At 38.8% G+C, this 21,660-nt stretch overlaps 1 protein-coding gene across 3 annotated transcripts in view; it reads right to left on the reverse strand.

Moving 5' to 3' along the window:
* The window catches only part of RIPK1 (receptor interacting serine/threonine kinase 1), a 39,002-nt gene that overhangs the window by 10,760 nt on the left and 6,582 nt on the right, over positions 1–21,660 (reverse strand). For all 3 annotated transcript variants that reach the window (XM_033114469.1, XM_033114467.1, XM_033114470.1), the window contains exons 2-7: positions 20,084–20,293; positions 19,117–19,273; positions 16,653–16,790; positions 15,103–15,331; positions 13,207–13,356; positions 1,049–1,125 (exon numbers count right to left, since the gene is read on the reverse strand). In XM_033114469.1, coding sequence (XP_032970360.1) covers positions 1,049–1,125; positions 13,207–13,356; positions 15,103–15,331; positions 16,653–16,790; positions 19,117–19,273; positions 20,084–20,235 — 903 coding nt within the window. In that variant the 5' untranslated portion in view covers positions 20,236–20,293. The remainder of the gene's footprint in view (positions 1–1,048; positions 1,126–13,206; positions 13,357–15,102; positions 15,332–16,652; positions 16,791–19,116; positions 19,274–20,083; positions 20,294–21,660) is intronic.

Here is a 21,660-nt window from a genome sequence, read left to right on the forward strand (position 1 = left end):
AGTGTGTACTCCCAGGTTTTTTCCAAGTCAAGTTGTTGTCCTTTCAATCTTAGTTGTGGAAGGCGCAGCTCAGCTGCAGGTCTAGTTACCGTTGTTAGTTGCAGGGGGCGCAGCCCACAATCCCTTGTAGGAGTCGAGGAATCGAACCGGCAACCTTGTGGTTGAGAGCCCACTGGCCCATGTGGGAATCGAACCAGCAGCCTTTAGCATTAGGAGCATGGAGCTCCAACCGCCTGAGCCACCGGGCCGGCCAGATATCTTTTATAGTGTAAAAGTCTGGCAATTCTTGACTGTCTAATTTCTTTTCCTTTTTTTTTTGTACTTTAAAATTGTTTTATTTACTGTAGTTTCACTTTCATAATTCTAGCAGTATGTTGCTGTAAGACTTATGACAGTATCTTGTTTCCTGAGTGTGTATGTAGGTAAAGTCTCTTTTTCTTTCTTGGTTAGTAACAGTCTTTGACATAACTCTCTGACCCCAGACATCACTCACTGTTTCAGCCCGAGGCATATGCTTCTCCCATTTGTTGCTTAGGGAATTAGGGGGAGGAGCTAACTTTTATAACTGGCACAACTGTGGATCCCAAATGACTTTCCCTGTCAATATCCTAGGTGACCATGCTGTTTCTTTTGTACGTTGAGTCAAGACGTGCTTCTCCAGTACTCCTTCTTCAGCATTATGTTTTGGGTTAGCTTTTCTTTTTCTGTTACAGATGTCAGAAAATATAATTCTGTCAGCTTTCTATCTTTCAAGAATTCCTCAAAATGACTAATTCACCTAGAATACTTTCCACTCTATTCCAGAGAAGTTGTGCTTTGTTTTCATATTGCTATGTATATTTTCTCTCATTTCATTAGTTTTGAAGGAGGAATGGGTCCAGTATGCCAAGTTGATGATATCTGCATAAACTTGCTAATTTTGTTGTATGTGGTTACCAAGCTAGCTTACCTCAAATCTCTGTAACAAATTATATTGCTACGGTTTTCATAATTGAAAATATATATGCTTTGATATGTTAACATTTTTAGCATCTGCTATATTACCTACCTTTAAACTCTTCACATCCTCTTCTACATATGCTTCTAAATGATTTGAATAAAAAGGCCTAAATTTGTCTTCAATACCTACATAAGAAAAATAGTGCTTTAAATTTCTTAGATATTTTCTAAAATAAAATTAAAATATTAATAATCTATTACCTTTAAATTACTTACCTTTATCTGTGGACAAAGCAGTAAAATAAAAATTTGATTGCTAATTCATTGACTTTCATGAAAAGACTAACAAGATTATTAACTAGGTAGCCAGAACACGGAAGAGCACAACACTGGAAACCACGGGCTCCTGCCTAATAGCATGTAGTTTTCCTGGCTGCAGCACAAAGCCTTTCTAATGTGAGTTAATCTCCAAGTGAACAAGAATGGCTAGACTCTTTGTTTCTCTCCCTCTGGCATTTATTATAGGATTTATTACAGGATGGAATACTTAGAATAAGGATTTGCTATAAAGAGTTAGAACTGCTGGCCTTAAAAGGAAAAGGCAACTTCCACTTTTGGGAAGATAGACTAGATGTACTTTTCTGTATTTCTCCCACTATGTACAACAAGAACCCCTAGATATTACATATAAAAGAAATATAATGAGACTCTGAAAGGAGGCAAGACAAAGGCAGACCAGCTAGGGACTTTGGGATCTGAGGAAAGACATGGCAGTGAGTTCACTGGGTTTTCTTTTTGTCTCACAGATCCCAGACTTAGACCCGAAGAAGCTGGCAACCCAACAACAACAACAACAAAAAAAAAAACAACTAAAACCTGCTCTTTCTAGCCAAAGAACTAAGCAAGGAGCAGGCTAGTACAACAAAAAACCTTTAGTCAATAACCACTCTCCAGCCAAATGACATAGAAAAAACTGTTGCTCCACCCCCACCACTATGAGAAAGGCTGAGTATAAGCATAGACTTCCAATCTCACCAGACAGTAACAGGGTGCCCCAACACCCCCACAGGATAATGTCAGAGAGGGCCAAATAGGAAGCCAGGACTTCCTTTCCTCCCAGATGGCAATGAGTCCTTCCACTCCTGTGGTGTCAGTGGACTACAAGGGCAGATTGGACTTGCAACCTCATTTTGCAGTAACAAAATGTCCCTTTGTCATCCCAATGGGGATGTGTCAGAAGAGGCCTACCTAGTGGAGAGTCAGGATTTTCACCTCCAATGCAGTGTCCATGGAGACGAATGTGGACTCCACTGGAACTTCTACCCCCAAGCAGTAGTAACAAGGAGCCCCCTGCACCTCAGGCGTCAACAGGGACAAGGGGGAAACCTGGACTTTCTTCAACATGGCACTAACAAGGTGTCAAAACCATTCCACTGCCAAAACCGTGTCAGATAGAGCCAGCTACAAGAGGAGGCTTAAAGAAGATCTAGAATCTCATAACTTGGTTAAAAAAGGTACAAGTTTCAATAGAAAAATCACTCATCATACTAAGAACCAGGAAGATCTCAAACAATGAAGAAAAGACAATCAATACATGCCAACACTGAGAGGACAAAGATGTTAGAATTACCTGTCAGAGATTTTTAAACAGCCATGATACAAATGCTTCAATAATCAATTATGAATAAGTTTGAAACAAATGAAAAAAAATAGAAAGACTCAACAAAGAAACAGAAGATATAAAAGAGATTTCACTGAAATTTTAAAACTGAAAAATACAATAAACTAAAATAAAAAGTTCAGTGGATAAGCTCAACCGTAGAATGGAGGGGACAGAGGAATGTTGGTGAAATGAAAGACAGAACTATAGAAATGACCTATTCTGATCCAGAGAGAGAAATAAATTGAGAAAAAATGTATAGGGCCTGAGGGACATGTGAGACTATAACAAAATATCTAGCATTTCTGTCATCAGAATTTCAGAAGGAAAGGAAAAAGAGAGTAAGGCTGAAAAAGTACTCTAGGAAATAATGGCTGAAAGCTTCCCAAATTTGACAAGGGACATAAATTTACAGATTCAAAAAGCTGAGCAAAACTCAAACAGAACAAACCCAAAGAAATCCACAACAAGACAAATAATAATTAAACCTCTGAAAAATAAAGACAAAGAAAAAAATCTTGAAAGCAGCCAGGGAAAACTAATACCTATCAGGAAAAAAAAAATTAGAGTAACAGAAGATTTCTCACCTGAAACCACAGAGGTCAAAGGAAGTGGCATAATATTTTTTTAAGAGCTGAAAGAAAAGAATATCAACTCAGAATCCTACACCCAGCAAAAATATACTTCAGGAATGAAGGGGAGATCAAGACATTCTCAAATGAAGACATACTTAGAGAATTTGTCCCCAGCAGACATATAATAAGAGAACAGCTAAAGGACGTTCTCTAAACAACAACAAAACAATGATCATAGAAGACACCTTCGAATGTCCGGGAGAAAGAAAGAAAACGTGGTATGATAAAAAAAATAAATGTTTGGTCTTTTCTCCAGGTTTAGTTGGCTCTGGGCAAAGAGCTCCCCAAATCCCTGGAATCTCCTAAATGATAAGAATATCTTTTGTATGCTAATGATATGGCTTCTGGCTGGAGGAGTTGGAGGTGAGGGAGGCTAGATAGCTTCAAACTGGAAGCTAGTTATTAGAAACGCTGAGCTAGGATTACAGGGTTGGAACTTTCGGTAACACCCCTAACCGCCAGGGAGGGGAAAGGGACTGGGAAGGGCTCTGTGGCATCCCCCTCCACCAATACATTGCTTTATGCATCTCTTCCATTTGGCTGTTCCTGCGTTGTATCCTTTATAATACACCAGTAAATGCAAGTAAAATGTTTTCCTCAGTTCTGTGAGATGTTCTGGTGAATTATCAAAACTAAAGTGGTGTTGTGAGGTTCCCTAAATTTGTGTCAGCTGTGCAGAAGTGTTGGTTGCCAGGGAACCATATTTGCATCTGATGTCTGAAATGGGGATAATCTTGCAGCAGGACTAAGCCCTTAAACCTGTGGAGTCTGACAATAACTCTGGGTAGTTAGTGTCAGAATTCAACTGAATTCTAGGACACCCAGTTAGTTAAACATTTAGTATCAGAAGTAGTATTAGAAAAAAGACACCACAATACAGCAATCAAAAATATAGGCAAAGACAATAGGCTTTCTTTCTCTTTTTGCATTTTCTAAATAATTGAAGCAAAACTATAACATTGTCTGACATATTCTAAGTGTACGTAGAGGAAATATTTAAGGCAATTATATATAAAAGAAGGTAAAGAGAAGTAATGAGAATAAACTTTTTATACTTCACTCAAACTGGTAAAATAATGACATCAGTAGACTGTGATTAATTATATATAGATTATGTAACACCTACAGCATCCATTAGAAACACTATATTTAAAAATACTATAGATAAGTCAAAATGTAATATTAAAAAGTATTCAAGAACCCACAGGAAGGCAGGAAAAAGAAAACAGAAATGAAAAACAGAAAGAACAAACAAAAAAATTAAATGGCAGACATGAGCCCTAACATATCAATAATTGCATTAAATATAAACGATCTAAAAACACTAATCAAAAGACAGAGATTGGAAGAATAGATTATTTTTTAAAAAATGACCCAACTATATGCTGTTAAAAGAAACTCACATCACATATGATTATAGGCAGCTTAATATAAAAAGATGAGAATAGATGTATCATGTAAACATTAATAAAAGGAAAGCAGGGTGGCTCTATTAACATCCAATAAATAGACTTCAGAGCAAAAAAGATTACTGGAGACAGAAAAGGATATTTATGTATGATAAAAGGATCAATCCATCAAGACATAGCAATCCTAAATGTATATGTACTCAACAACAGAGATGCAAAATATATAAAACTAAAGAAGATAGACCTAAAAGCAGAAACAGAGAAATTCACAGTTAGAGTTGGATATTTGATCACCCCTCTCAAACAATTGAAAAAACACAGAAAATCAGTGAAGATATAGAAGAACTCAACAACACTATCAACTAACAGGATCTAATTGAGATGTGTAGAATACTCTACCAACAACAGCTGAATACCCATTCTTTTCAAGTGCCCACAGAGCATATACCGAGATACACCATATCCAAGGCCATAAAATAAACCTCAACAACTTTTTTTATTAGTTTCAGGTGTACAAACCAATGTAATAGTAAGACATTTACACCCCTCACACAGTGATAACCGCCCCCAATCTCTATTACCCTCTAACAGCGTATATAGCTGTTACTGTATCACTGACTATAACCTCAACAATTTTTAAAGAACTGAAACATACAGAATTTGTTTTCTAACTACAATAAAATCAATAACGGAAAGATAACAGCAAAATCTCCAAACTCTTGGAAACTAAACAACACACTTTAAAATAATGTATAGATCAAAGAGAAAGTCTTAAATCAAAAAATTTAAAAATTGCATTGAAGTGAATGAAAAGACAACATATCAAAATTAATGGGACACAACTAAAGCAGGGCTGAGAAGGGAATTTATGGCATCAAACCCACCATCAGAAAAGAGAAAAGGTCTCAAATCAAAATCAGTAATCTAAGTTCCCACTTCAAGAACCTAGAAAAACACAAACAAAAAGCAAGTAGAAGAAAGGAAATAAACAAGATCAGGAATCAATGAAATAAAAAACATTTTTAAAAAACCCAGAAAATTAAAGCTGGTTCTCTGAAAAGATCAATAAAATTGATAAATCTCTAAGAGGACTGACAAAGAAAAACAGAAGACACAAATTACCAGTATCAGAAATGAAACAGGCGCTATTACTACAGACACTGCAGATATCTAAAGGACAATACAGGACACTACAAACAACTTTACACATATAAATTTGACAACTTAGATAAAATACACCATTTCTTCAAAAACTACATACTACCACAACTTCTCTGATATAAAAAAATCATCTGAATGGACTTATAATCATTAAGGAAATTGACTCCATAATTTAAAAACACCTCCCAAAAAATCTCCAGGCCCATATGATTTCATGGTAGAATTCTACCAAACTTATAAAGAATAAATATCAATTATATACATTTCTTCCAGAAACAGAAAAAACACTTCGATTTATTTTATGAAGCCAATATTGACCCTGACATCAAAACCAAACAAAGATAATTCAAAAAGCAGACAGCTATGGACCAATATCCTCATGATTATACATGCAAGAAGTCTTAAAAATATTACCAAATGCAATTGAGCAATAAATAAAAAGCATTATACACCATGACCAAATAAGTTTTCTTTCTGGGGTTTGGAATTCAAAAATCAGCTTCTGGTCAAGATGGCAGAGTAGACAAATGCTGTGCTTGCCTCCTCTTATAACCACATCAAAATTACAACTAACCTATGTAACAACCACCATTGAGAACAGCCTGAAGTCCAGCAGAACAGAAGTCCTATAACTAAGGATATACAGAAGAGCCACATCGAGACTGGCAAGAGGGCAAAGACTCGGATTGGGCTGGTCCCACATCCACATGTAGCAGTTAAAAATTGGGAGGGCTATCTTAGCCTCTTAGCTGTGGAAGTTCCCCCCAGAGCAGTGAGAGGTCCCAGCCCTACACCAGGTTCCCCAGCCTAGGGTTCCAGTGCTGGGAAGAGAAGTCCCCATAACTTCTGGCCATGAAAACCAGCGGAGGTTGTGCCTGAGTGACACAGAGGGCTGCTGGTGTTCTAGGCATTTGCCCTAAAGGGCCCAAGCATAGACTTACTCACTGATGGACTCCCTTGCTCTGAGCTCCAGCACTGGGGCAGCAGCTCAAAAGGTGCCAGGGACATATGGGGAGGAACTGAGTTGTCTGGCTTCAGAAAGAGGGCTGGAGGGGCAGCTTTCTCCCAGACAGAAGTGTTGGCAAAAACTACTGCCCCTTTGTTGAGCCCTCCCACTACTCACCCTGCATGCATACGTGGCTGCCATATCTGAGTCTCCATCGACCTGGCTAACACCATTTTCCATGCCCTGGTGATTCCCTGACATTTCACCCTACCCAACTTGCGGACCCACCCAAGACGCTTCCAGTGGCTTTTCCATACAAATGACTTGCCTTGGCTCATGCTGTAGACTTTTCCTAAAATCTCTCAAACATTCACAATTCCTAAACAAGCAGCATCTGGCCCCATACCTCTTGCGAAGCACAGCACAAGCAGTAGCCGGCCTTGGTTCACAGCTTAGCTCTCCCAGGTACCTCCAAGCCCAGTATAGGTGGCAACCATCTGCAGGCCACTTTGTAGCTCATACTAAGTGGCTCCTGGCAAGATACAGGTAGCAACTGACCATGGCCTGCAATAGAGCCCATCCCAAGAGGCCCCAGAACCAACACGCCTGATGGCCAGCTTCAGACTACACCAGAGCACCACCCAACCAACTCCACAAACAACATACCCAAAGGGCAGAATGAGTACCACCAGAGACCTGCTAAAGTGAGTCCTGCTCCGAGGGCCAGCCCCTGTACAACACCTCCTCCACTGTAGTCATGGCCAGTCCTTACAACCAATCAGCCCAAGGGTCAATCCCTCCCACTGACGTGCAAACAGCAACCAAGGTTCAACTACAACAGGAGGGCACATACAACCCACACAATGGACACACTGGAGCACCCTGCTCAGGTAACCAGAGAGATTGTGCCACTGGGCTCCACAGCACATCTTGTACATAAGTCCACTCTACTAAGATCAGGAGACACAGTAGCTCTACTTAATATATCGAAACAAACACAGGAAGGCAGCTAAAATGAGGAGGCAAAGAAACATGTCCCAAATAAAAGAATAGAACAAAGCTCTAAAAAAGAACCAAACAAAATGGAGACAAACAATCAACCAGACACAGAGTTCAACACACTGCTTATAAGGATGATCAATGATCTCAGGAAGAACTTCAACAAAGAGATAGAAAACATAAAAATGAAGAAACAAAACATTAAAAAGAACCAGTCAGAAATAAAGACTATAATAATTGAAATGAAGAACACATTAGAGGGAATCAGATTAGACAAAGCAGAGGATCGAATCAGCGATTTAGAAGATAAGGTAGCAGAAAACATCCAAACAAAGGAGCAAAAACTAAACAGAATCCAAAAAAAGAGGATAGTCTAAGAGGCCTCTGGGACAACATCAAGTATAACAACATTTGCAGCATAGGGGTACCAGAAGGAGAAGAGAGAAAGAAAGGAATTGAAAACCTAGTTGAAGAAATAATGACTGAAAACTTCCCTAACCTGGTAAAGGAAATAGACATACAAGCACAGGAAGTGCAGAGATTCCCAAACAAGATGAACCCAAAGAGGCCCACACCAAGATACATCACATAATAAAAACGCCAAAGTTTAAAGCCAAAGAGAGAATCTTAAACACAGCAAAAGAAATTCAGCTGATTTCTCAACAGAAACTTTGCAGGCCAGAAGGGACTGGCAGGAAATAGTCAAAGTGATAAAAAGCCAGGACCTACAACCAAGATTACTCGACCCAACAAAGCTCTATCATTTGATTCTAAGTGATAGAATCAAAGGACAGATAAAGAGCTTCCCAGACAAGAAGAAAACCAAAGGAGTCCAAAAATACCAAACCAGAATTACAAGGACTCTCAGAGGGACTTCTTTAAGATGGAAAAAAAAAAAAGATAAAAAAATATGAATAATAAAATAGCAGTAACTATATGTATATCAACAATTACTTTAAATGTAAATGGATTAAATGCTCCAATCAAAAGACAGGGTGGCTGAATGGATAAGAAAGCAAGACCCTTAAATATACTGCCTACAAGAAACTCACTTCAGATAGAAAGACACATAAAACTGCAAGCAAAGGGATGGGAAAGATATCACATGAAAATGGAAATGAGGAAAAAACAAATCTGGAATAGCAATACTTATGCCACATAAAACAGACTTTAAAACAAAGGCTGTAACAAGAGACAAAGAAGAACCTAGTAATCCCACTTCAGGGTATTTATCCAAAGAAACCCAAAATGCTACTTCAAGGGGACGTGTGCATCCATATATTCATTGCAGCATTATTTACAGTAGCCAAGATGTGGAGGCAGCCTGGGTGTCCATTGATGGATGAATAGATAGAGAGGAGGTGGTATATCTATACAATGGAATATTACTCGGCCATGGATGGGAATGGGTTCTTGTCATCTGTGGCAGCATAGATAGACCTGGAGGATATTGCATTGAGTGGAGTATGTCAGACTAAGAAAGACAGATGCAATGTGATTTCACTTATGTGTGGAATCTAAAGAACAAAATAAACAAACAAAACAAAAACAAACTCATAGATTCAGAGAACATTTTGATGGTTGCCAGAGGGGAGGGGAGTTTTGAGTATGGGTGAAAAAAAAGGAAGGAATTAAGAAGTACAAATTGGTTGTTACACAGTAGTCATGGGGATGTAGGGTATAGCATAAGGAATATAATCAATAATATTGGAGCAACTATGATTGGTGTCAGATGGGTATGAGATTTATTGGGGTGATCACTTAGTTACATAAATGTGCAATCATTATTTTACACACCTGAAACTAATATAATATTGTATGTCAATTATAATTGAAAAATAAAAAATATTAAAAAAAATTCAAAAATCAATTGACATAATCCATCCACCATATTAACAGGTTAAAGAATGAAAATCAGATGACCATATCAATCAACGCTGAAAATGCATTTGACAAAATTCAAAACCCACTTATGATAACTCAGAAAAACAGGAATAGATATGGTGAACCTGCTCAAGTGATAAATATCTACAAAATACCTACAGCTAACATCAAACTTCATGGTGAAAGTCTGAATGCTTTCCCCTAAGATTAAGAACAAGGTAAGTATGTCTGCTCTTATTGCTCTTATTCAAGATAGTGCTGGAAACTCTAGGCAGTAAAATAAAGCAAGAAAAGGAAATAAAAGTCATTCAGATCAGAAAGGAACAAATAAAACTGTCCCTATTTGGAGAGGACGTGAAAATCTAAAAAAATCTCCAAAGAAGATCCGAGAAATCTCCGAGAACTTGTATATGAGCTCAACAAGGTCACAAGATACAAGATTAACATACAAACAAAATCAACTATATTTCTATATTCTAGTTATTAACAAGTAGACCCTAAATTAAAAATACAAACTACTTAGAATTGCTTAAAAAAAGAAATAAATATATAGGACTACTATGATGAAAACTACACAACACTGATTAAAAAAAATCAAAGATCAAATAAATGGACAGACATACCGTGTTCATGGATTCAACAAAGTAATAGTGTCAGTTCTCTCCAAACGGATATACAGATTCAACACAATTCCTATCAAAATCCTGTAATATTTTTTTTGTAGAATAGACAAGATTTTTCTAAATTTTATATAGAAAGACAAAGGAACTAGAGTAGCTAACAGAATTTTTTAAATGAAGAAAAAAGTGGGAGGAATCAGTTGACTTAATTTTAAGATTTATTGTATCACTACAGTAATTAAGACTGAATATTGGTAGAAGGATATCTGAATACATAGATCAATGGACCAAAACAGAGAACCCAGAAATAGACTCACACAAATATTCCAACTGATTTCTGACAAAGGAGAAAAACCAATTCAATGGAAGAAGGAGAGCTTTTCAAAAAAAATGTGCTAGAACAAATAGACATTCATAGGCATAAAAATGAACTTCAAATTAAGTCTCACGCTTTATTCAAACATTAATTCAAAATAGATCACGGTATTTTTCCAATATGATATAAATCAAATAACTAGCAAGAAAGATAACCAAATTTTAGTTCTGTGCTGTTGTTCTTCTGTTAGCAATAAAGAATTTTCCTTCATAATCATAGAAAACAATGGACTTAACATGGACTTAAATGTAAAACTCTTAAGAATTTTAGAACAAAACATAGAAGAAACATCTTTGGGCTCTAACCCTCTAAGTGTTCTTCGACTTGACATTAAAAGTACAATCCATAAAAGGAAAAATTAATGAACTAGACTTCATCAAAATAAAAAACTTTTACTTTGTGAAAGACCCTACTAAAAGAATGAAAAAAACAAAAAACTACAGATTGGGAGAAAATATTAGCAAACCACAAATCGAACAAAATAATGATATATAGAACATATAAAGAACATTCACAATTCAATAGTAAAAAAGCAAGCAATCCAATTAGAAAATGGGCAAAAGACATAAAGCAACACTTCACCAAAGAAGATATACAGATGGCAAATAAGCATATGAAAAGATATTCAACATCAGTAGTGATTAGAGAAATGCAAATTAAAACCACAATGAGTAATCACTACATACCTATCAAAATAGCTAAAATAAAAATACGACAACACCAAATGTTAACAAGGATGCAGAAAAACGGGCACTCCTACATTGCTGATGGGAATATATAAAATGATAGAGCCACTCTGGAAAACAGTTTGGCAATTTCTAAAACTAAAAACAAAAATAACCTAAACATGAAACTACCATACCACCTAGCTATTTCACTCCTGGGTCTTTATTCCAGAGAAATCAAGACTTCTATTCACACACACACAAAAAAACTGTAACATGAACATTTACAGCAGCTTTTCCTCCTAATAGCCAAAAACTTAGAACAAACCAGATGTCTTTCAAAGAGTGAGTAAACCAACTGTGGTACATCCACACCATGGAGTGCTTCTCAACAATAAAAAGGAACAAGCCACTGATAGATAGACACAACAACCTGGATGAACCTCCCGAGAATTAGCTGAGTAGGAAAAAGCCAATCCCAAAAGTTTCCCAAAAGGTATTTTATGATTGCATTTATGTAACATTCATGAAATGACAAAATGATAGAAATGAAGGACAGATCAGTGGTATCCAGAGGTGAGGGAGGGGTGAGGTTAGGGAGGCAGGTGGGTGTGGCTATAAAAGGGCAACATGAGAGACTCTTGTGGTGACAGAAATGTTCTGTGTTCGAAGGTCTCAATGTCAATATTCTGGTAGTTAGCACTGTACTGTAGTTTGGCCAGATGTATCATTGGGGGGAACTAGGTAAAGGGTACCTCATTTCTGACAGCTGCATGTAAATCTACAATTATCCCAAAATAAGAACTTCAATTAAAAAGTGAAAAAGGCATGAGAGAAAAGAAGAAACCAAGCCAGAAGATTCAGACTAACTGAGAGAATAAGGAAACAGGCAACTACCTCTACATACCCTTCTAAACCTTTGGTTGTAGTGGTAGGCGGGGCTTCATTTCTGTTTTCTCATAGCAAGATGCTCCAAAGTGCTTTCCTACTATTTATTTTTTCCTCACCCGATTTTCTTCTTTCCTCTGCCCCTTTCCTCTGATTTTCTTCTTTCCTCTGCTTAGGATCTTAGCAAGATCCTTGGTAACATAGAGGAATGGGAAGAGGTGCAAGCATGTGACAAATCCATATCCCTTTCCTTCTTCCTCTACTACAGGCCCAATCTGACAAAACACATTTCCAAAGATGACAGCTACACAAAGGGAGGGAAAAGAGATAAAAGAAGCTAAGAAACAAGGTCAGTGGAAGCAACCCAAGTTGTATCCATCTACAGATGCGTGGATAAACAAAATGTGGTGTATACATACAGTGGAATACCAGTCAGCAATAAAAAGGAAGGAAATTCTGATACCTGCTACAGCATGGATGAACCTTGAGGACGTTACACTCAATGAAATAAGCCAGGTACAAAAAGACAAATACTGTAGGATTCCTCTTATAATGAGGTACCAGAGTAGTCAAATTCAGAGAGACAGAAAGTAGAAAGGTGGTCGCCAAGGGCTGGTGGAGAGAAACATGGGGGTTTTGTTGTTTAATGGTAGAGTTTCAGCTGGGAAAGATAAAAAAGTTTTGGAGATGGATTGTGATACTGGACGCACAACACTATGAATGTACGTAATGTCACTGAATTATACACTTAAAAATGGTTAAAATGGTAACCTATGTGTTATGTATATTTTAACACAATTTTTATAAAGTTAATTATGAAAAAAACACACACAAGCGGGCCTTCAATGCCTTCATGCTTTGAGGAGGGATGGCATCTTTCATTGAACTAAACATTTAAAATCTAAAACATGAGTTTGAAATCACAAGTGGAACTCAGTTTTCTTAAGATTCAAAGCAACTTCCTGACATCTTACTAGGAAAATTGCCACACAAGTGATCGTACAGTCACAAAAAACACCCTTACCAGTAAATGTGGGCCGGACTTCCGGATTCGCCTCCCAGCATTCCTTCATGATGTTGATAATCTCCTTAGGGCAGTACTCAATGATGTCTTCCACATTTGGCCTATTCCCGGATTTAATGCACACTATCAACTGCTGCTCACAGATAGCATCTACAAAGCAAGGGAGCTTAAGTCAAGACTTTCTTTCAGGTCCTGCTCCTCCCAGGCAGGGAGGTGGCAGACCTTGGACAATACCACCCATCTGTCTTTGCCTAGGGCATGCTTTTAGTGTAGCCGCCTCATCCAGCAGGGACAGAATGGCCCTGTGGCAAGGAGCTGACATCTTCCATTGTAGTAATAATGAAACAAAATTTTAATTTTGGTAGATGAAAAACAGCATTCACAAGAAAGCTGCCTCCTAGTAGAACAAACGGAATATTAACGAGAGTGACTTAAAATATAGCGTGATAATTGCCACTCACGAAATAAGTTCCAGGGGTTCTGGTAACACAGCCTTTACCAGAAGGCCCGAGAATGCTTTGTTGGGTCCAGAAAAATAAGCAGGAGTGATCTAGGTAAAAAATGGGGAAGGAGAACTCAGAAGAGGATGATTCTGGGCTAGGGAAGCAGAATATAAATAGATTGGAAGTTTCAGAAATCATGATGTATCCCAGACATTAGTAGTTCAATATAACTGGGCACATTAACTAAGGAAAGAGAGGCAAGGAATAAGGCTAGAGAAAGAAGCAAAAGCCAAATCAGAAAGGGCCTTGTATACTGAGGAATCTGAATTTTATCCTTAGGCCACAGGGAGCCTTGGAAGGATTTTAAACAGATGAGTGAGATGGTCCTACTTCCTGTTGGGATTACCAACTGGGCGGCAGCGTGAATGGTAGATGTGCATGAAGAGCTTGCAACAGAAATACGAAGTGTTTGAACTAAAAAGAGTCTGGTCGTGCCAAACAGAAGTGGATGGATTCAGGATGTACCTTGAATCATACATATATACCTTAAATCCATAGGTTTTAATGACTGATTGGAAGTAGGACAAGAGGGACAAGGTTGAGTCTGAGATGACTAAGGTTTCTGGTCAGGCAACTCAGTAGGTGGATGGTGATGCCATCTGCTGTCATGAGAAGAGGAGCAAAGGCTGAGTGAATGACGGGGAGAGCAATTGGAAGATGAATTTGTTTGGGGGGATATTGCTTTGGGGTTCCTCTGGTATGTGTAATGGATCTGACTAACAGAGAAGTGGGTGTCCAGGCCAGGACCACAGATAAGAGATTTGAGAGGCATGGGCAAAGAGGTGACCACTAAACCATGGGAGCTAATAATCACCCGATGAAGAACGGTAAGGAAAATGGCCATTAACTTAAGCACTTAAACTGAGGAATGACTACTTATGTGTCTGTTCCCCTGCACGAACCATGTCTTTCTCATCTCTGTATTTCCAATTCTGATTAAAGTGCCCACATAAATTCTGAAATAATTCCTCAATGAAGGAGTAAGTGAATGGATGAAAGTGTGAAGTGTATGACTTGTAATATTTAGTCCTCATACGCAAACCTTCCTGTCCCAGAAGCTGGGAATTTTACAGTACCTTCCAAATTTAGACGTATTATCAAGGTTCCTACTTGTTCCGTGATTCCTGATTCCTAAACTGAGATTACTCATTCAGTCAACAAAAATGTATTGAGTACCTACTCCATCCTAGGCACTATGTGTATAGATACTCAGGGAATAGCACTGAATAAATCAGATGTGGCCCCAGCCTTTGTGGAGCTTACAGTCTAGTGGGATCAGACAGACACTAAATGAACAAACAATTATAAATCTTAACCGACTTCACTGAAAGCCATTATTTCATTTCACAATTTTGATTAATACCCAAATCCCACTCGTTTATAAATGTCTTACTTTCATACGGCTCCTTATTCGCAAATATTGCCCAAAGCACTATGGCAAAGCTGTACACATCTGACTTCTCCGAGGGCCTTGCATTGATGTCATTCAGGTGCTCAGGGGCCATGTAGCAGAGGGTGCCGCCATTTTTCTTAGAAGGACTCTTCACTTTCCTCTGCTCATTATGTTCTTCTTTAGTCAGCTTACTCCACGTCTTAAATGAAGCGGCGCCAAGATCAGCTATCTGCAAGAGATCAAACCAACGGGATTGTTCTGTGAAGGCTACAAGCACATCCGATTTGTCTTTAAATTGGGGGCTTATGTGAGTTACAGGGAATTTTCCAGAAATGGTGGCACTGGATAGGTTTAAAACAGCTACTTCTGAACAGACTAATAGAAACTTTGCTGTTTCCTCAGCCTTTTGGAAAATCTCCCGTAAGAAATGTCCACAAGAAATTTTAGTTATCTCAATTCTAATGCAATTAAAAAAACAGAAAATTTGCTGGCAGAGTTGGGGGGAGAAAGAAGGAGGCAAAACAAGACATTTCTGACATGAACAACAACAAAACGTACTTGTTCTAATCCCTCATCAACTCTACATATGCTTTTCAACTATTTCTGGAGCTAGGGGGAAAAAGTGTTTTCTTTTCAGCAGACTCGTGTAGCAGACAGTGACTACATACTGCACCTTCTATTTTCCCAAATGGTGTCCAGAAGCCCATGGATGCAAGTTTCTAGGGATTCCTGACACACTGAGCCTAAGGACTGTGTTGCTGCTTGTATTCAGTCGGTAGCCTGAACCTAAGAGGAGATGGGATGGGAAGGAGGAGAAAAACAGACAAAAAAGCAGAGAGAAAAATACCAAGGTCAGACACAAAATAAAGGAAGTGGCAGGGCAAAATGACAGGACAATACAGTTAAGAAGAAATCAGAGGTGACAGTTTCAGTTTTGTCTCTAGGAATCCAAGTACTTGGGGATGAATTTTGGTATGTGATTACATAAAATCCATAGATTCTAACCCAGAACATAAGAGATAACGTTATTAACGTAAAGAAGGAACCTTCCTTTACAGACAGGAATAAAACCCATCCGAGACTAGGACAAAGTATTAGCAGCAGAATGTTCTAGCAGAGAGTGACGCCCCTGAAAGCAGTTCCTCAGTCCTTCCCCCAAGGCCGCTTCCCCTTTCAGATTCTCACACTTTTGAGTCCTACTGCCAGAGCCAATTAGCTATGATGACCTGCCTAGTTAAATCTTGCTCTTGAGTGAACAACAACAGCAAAATCCCTCTCTATTGTTTCCTTTCACGTAAAGTAACAGTTGGAGTTTGCAAAAGGAAACAGATAAAAAATACAGATGAAAGTGAATGAATACATACAAAATATAAACTCCATCAAGTCTGTATCTTTCTTTTCAATCCTTGGTAGAGCCTTTAGGCACCACCATCACCAATTAAAATAAGCGAGGTCTTCCTTAGAGTCTACCATGCACAGAAATGTATTTACAGTGAAGAATTAAAAGTAAATTACCCCAATCTTCTAGAAGCCTTGAGGTTAAGGTTTACCTTAATGTGAAAGTCATTATCAACGAGGATATTTTCAGGCTTTAGGTCCTTGTGTATTACACCTTCTGCATGTAAATACCGCATTCCTTCAATGGTCTCCATAATTATCCTTCCTTTTACAGAAAGGGGGAGACTGATCTGAAACAAGTAATATTAAGTCAGGAAATGGAAAGGTAATCAAACAGGCCAAAGCAACTATTTCCCTCAAGAGTAGTAGGGTCTGCACCTGAGAATCCAGTTACCAGGCTGCCTTTGCTCATGCTCTGCAGCACTACTGACGTTGTAAAACAAGCCCCCTTTCGAAGAAAGAGCTCATCCTGGTGGTAAGGTATCAGTGGTGTGTTTTGTCAGTGTTAGAATAAAACTTCCATGACAATACAGCAATATATAAAAATGCTATACAATTAAACTTCTGGAAGACAAAATATTATTATTATTATAATTATAATATATATATTATATATATATAATATAATAATAATTATATTACTTAGGATGTATGCTTACTACCTAGCATGATACATGGAATGTTTGGTGAATAAATGGATAAATACATATACAAAAGAAACCCACACACAAATATTCTGTATGGTATACTAATATGATGTTCTATTATATTTTAAATATGTGAAAAATGTCATGGAAATGCATGTATGAATAATGTTAACAGAAAAAAGAATACAAGGGAACATGTTCACACTGATTACAAACATGTAAAGATTAAGCTATGAGATAACATAATCTTAATCCTGAAATGAATGTGGCATCTATTTTGTGATTTGTTATTACGTACTTCAGGTCTTTGTAGAAACTCAGGTCACTCTCACAATTGTATTCTAGTTATATGAATATCTATGCTAATATAGACAATTCCAGTTTCTATTTATAGTAATTAGATTCACTTAACACTGAAAAACACAAACTCACTCTGTGTGTATGCACACATGCACCTGCAGTCATTAGTTTACAAATAGTCTGTTTCCTAAAAGTTCATGTGTATGTTGGTTATTGGTAAACAGGAGAAAATTTTAAATGATGGAAGTTAGATTCCCAAGTCAACCCCCCAAAAAAACCATATTTAACTCATAATGTAGCTGAACGTATTCATAATCCAATCAGTACCCTACAAAAAACTGCCAGTTTCCTTTCTTCCATGGTACACCTTTGGATTTAGGGAAAAATTCTGAGCAAGCAAAGTAGATCCCTTTCTCATCCATGTCTGCTTCTCTACCTATGTCCTCCTTATTTTCTTCTTGAGCTCCAATTCGTATATGTCATCATTGCCTGACCCCCCAGAATGCTTCTTGTCCCAAATGATTTATCTCCCAATCAAAATGCCTACTTACTTCATACAACTGATCTTACCTAGTTTGGGGTAGAAGAGCAACTGGATCAAATTATAATACAATGTGCACAAGTGATTGTCTTTTATCTTTCCCACAGGTATTTGTGAGCGATGTCTGTGACTTAAAAGAATTGGCATAGCTTCGGCAGTTGTGGAGACAGGGGAGAAGATGGGAAAAGGGGAAATATCTGCCATAAAGACAGTCATATCCCACCACCCCCCAAGCAATCTATGCTCTGGCAAAACCCAGTTTTTTGCAGTTTCCAAATTTGGCCTATTCTCATCCCATTGCACATGCCAATCTCTCTGCCTGGAACACTTAGTCCCTAATTCTCTGCTCCAAAACCTCTATCTGTCCTTGACTCAAGCATCCTCCTTCTGGAATCCCTCCTCATCCATTCCACGCTGGGGTGTTCGCCTCTCCTCCTGTTCCCACAGCACACGATGAGGTTGCCTAACAAAACACCATACACTATACCGTTCCCTTACCTATCTGTCCCCTTTTGTCTGTGTCATATTTGCTACTGGTTCATATTTGCTACTGGTTCCTGAGCAACTAGCACGAGGCCTTGCTCTTAATAAGTGCATAAACTCTTAAAAATGCTTTAGTTATTTGATTTTGGTACACAATTTTTATTTTCCTGTTTTAAGTCTTATCCATTATCATTGCCTCTAATGTTCTATATCTGAGCTGTAAATTTCTTAAATAGTATCCAAGTGCAATTCCATGTATTCCGTCTTCTCATACAGTCCTTTACAGAATACATCCTTTAATGAATCAATCAAATATTTGTTATCCGTTATGCATATTGCTCACATCGGACCGTGTGCTCCATGAAGACAGGGCCCATCTCTGAATTGTAGACCTTACAGCAGCTGACAAAAGGGACATGGACAACTAAACTATTTGCAGGGACTGAGAGGGGGGCAAGACCACCCTCTGGGCAGGGAAAGTCAAGGAAGATTTAATGAGGGATTGACTTCAGAAAATCCAAAATATCCCGCAAAACAAAAGGATGGTTTTACACCAACAAGCTAAAAACACCACCAAGCGATAACCGCAACAGACAAGCAGCACCCAAGTCGCTGCGCCTGCACGGAGCGCCACGGAGACAGTACCTCAGCTGTCAGCACACGCATCAGGTTGCCCCTTTCCATGTACTCCATCACTAGAGAGTAGTTTCCCTCCTCTATGATGACGCCTAGGAGCTTCACCACCCGCTGATGCCTCAGCCTGTGCATCATCTTGCCCTCCTCAAGGAGGGATTCATTGTACCTGTGGGAGGGAAAAGTGCTGTTAGGAGGGGCAGAGTTCACCCCTTTTCCCTTGGTGCCCCCAAGAAATGCAGGATCCACGTTCAATGCATCCCATCGCACATGCTTTTGTCATTAGCTGTTCATGTGCTGATAGACTATTACTAGCTTTAGAAAGCAGAGTAGTTTCTCATTCATCTTTATATTCCTCCTTCCCAGTGACCGGCAGTGAGCGCTCAAGGAATGTAAATGAACAGCAGCAATGAAACCGCCTGAAAAAAGGACGGTGCGGGACGGTATAATAAAAAATGCAGCCTCTCTCATAATCACTCTGGCAAGAAGAGAGAGAAGAAAAACTACTTCATCAATTGCTTTAAAGAGAGGGTTCCTGGAACAGCTAATTAATGAACCGATGTTTTTTTTTTCTTTTCCATACTTAGTCCTCATAAAAATGTAAAGCAAGTAAATAAGTCTGTCTTCACTGATCCCTCCCATTTCCTTTCCATTCCCTTCCTCACCACCCTTGATCTCCTCCCCTTTCTCTATTTCCTACCCTTCATTTCTCTTCCATTATTTACTAGCTGTAAACTTTTCACTAACCAGCCTCAGAATCCTTACCAGCAACACAGGAATAATAACCACCTTACAGGGTTGAGGGCTGACTTGACGCCCGTGTGCTGACACACTACTTACGGTCTGTCCCATTCTAAAGCCTGTACCGCGTATATCCACTGCTGGCTCTTGCATCTGCACAATGACTGCTTCCTGCCGTCAGCCTGCAATAGGATTCCCCCCCACCTCCCGCACCCCTGCACCGCTGCTCCCAACTCACTCGGTGCACTTGGGCCCCGTGTACACCTTTTTCAGGATTACGAGTCCATGCGATCTGTGTAAACACAAAGACACCTTTCCGAAGCCTCCGCTGTCTAGATACTTCTTCTCCAGGAAGTCACTAGACTTCATCTTAATGTCATCCAATGACATGTCTGGTTTCCTTCCAAATGCTCAAAAATACACCTTTTTCCCCCCTCAGAGCTGTGCCCTGCAAAGGAAACAAGAGGACATCTCAGTACAAAAAAGTCATTGTTTAAAAAACTTACGTCAAGTTCCACCATATGCTTGGTGTGCCTTTTTTTTTTTAACAGACTTATAGTCTCTATGATGAACCTTTTTTTCACATTTCTAAGAATCACAGAAGACTACAATTTTATTCCTTAGACTTTTATTTCTGGCAACATGGAAGACTAGAAAATTTGAAAGACCTCCTGCTACAAAGGACCTAGTATATATGTTGGGTAACATAATACAAGCATCCACTCCTGTGTACAGCTAACTTCAGTGGAAAGGAAAGAAGTTCAGGGACTGAAAACAGACAGGGTGCTGGTCATGAGGCTGTGGCCCACTCGGTAGCTGCTGTGGAATAATTGTTTGTGTCCACCCCCAAATTCATATGTTGAAGTCCTAACCCCAATGTGGCTGTATTAGGAGGAGGGGCCTTTGGAGGGTGATTAGGTCATGAGGGTAGAGACCTCTTGAATGAGATCAATGTCATTATAAAAGACATGAGAGTTCTCTCTCTCTCTCCACCTTGTGAGGATATAATGAGAGGACCGCCATCTGCACAACAGGAAGTGAGCCCTCACCACACCTTGACTGTGGACTTCTTGGCCTCTTGCGCTGTAAGAAATAAATGTCGATTGTTTAAGATACCCGGTCTGTGGGAATTTGTTACAGCAGCTGAACTAAGACAGTGGCCCTCTGGGGCACTACTAACCTCGCCATCCAGAGGTCAGGGATTAAAGCCCAGACAGGGACAGGAGCTGAGGTCAGAGAATGCAAGAAAAGAGGGTTGAAACAAAGACCCCCACCCCCCCTTAACATGGCACTCCTCAATATGCTACCCTACCCCTCAATGAAAGGATGGACTAGAAAAAAAAGCAGCCCACTAGCAAAGGAACTTGTTTCTTAGAATGGGCATGGGGTATAAAAAATGTCTCTGTGAATTCATAACCTTGGGTTTGTTCTCAAATAGATTTAAGCTTTTAATTTATACTCCTCTTATAGCCAGGATCCCCCAAACTAAGAACTTTTATATAGAAAGTGGTCACAGACTGATTGCTTTCCTGGATTATAAGGCTAAAGCAAACAAAACACCCTCAAGCCAGGCCAGACAGGATTCCCAGAAATAAAGCCTAACTTAACATGAGCTCCCTTTCCAAAATTATAAAACACAAAAGTTCATCATGAGCCAGACCAGTAGATAAAACAAACAGCAGTATTAGGCACCAAAGAACTTCAGGTAATTAAACTATTGAATAGCCTTAGAAAATAAAAAGGTTTAAAGCGATTATGCACAAAAGAAGGAATTTAAAGAATATAAAAAGAACAATGCACTCTCTAAAAAGAATA

The sequence above is a fragment of the Rhinolophus ferrumequinum genome, chromosome 9 (genome assembly GCF_004115265.2).
Source record: "Rhinolophus ferrumequinum isolate MPI-CBG mRhiFer1 chromosome 9, mRhiFer1_v1.p, whole genome shotgun sequence".
Lineage (NCBI taxonomy): Eukaryota > Metazoa > Chordata > Mammalia > Chiroptera > Rhinolophidae > Rhinolophus > Rhinolophus ferrumequinum.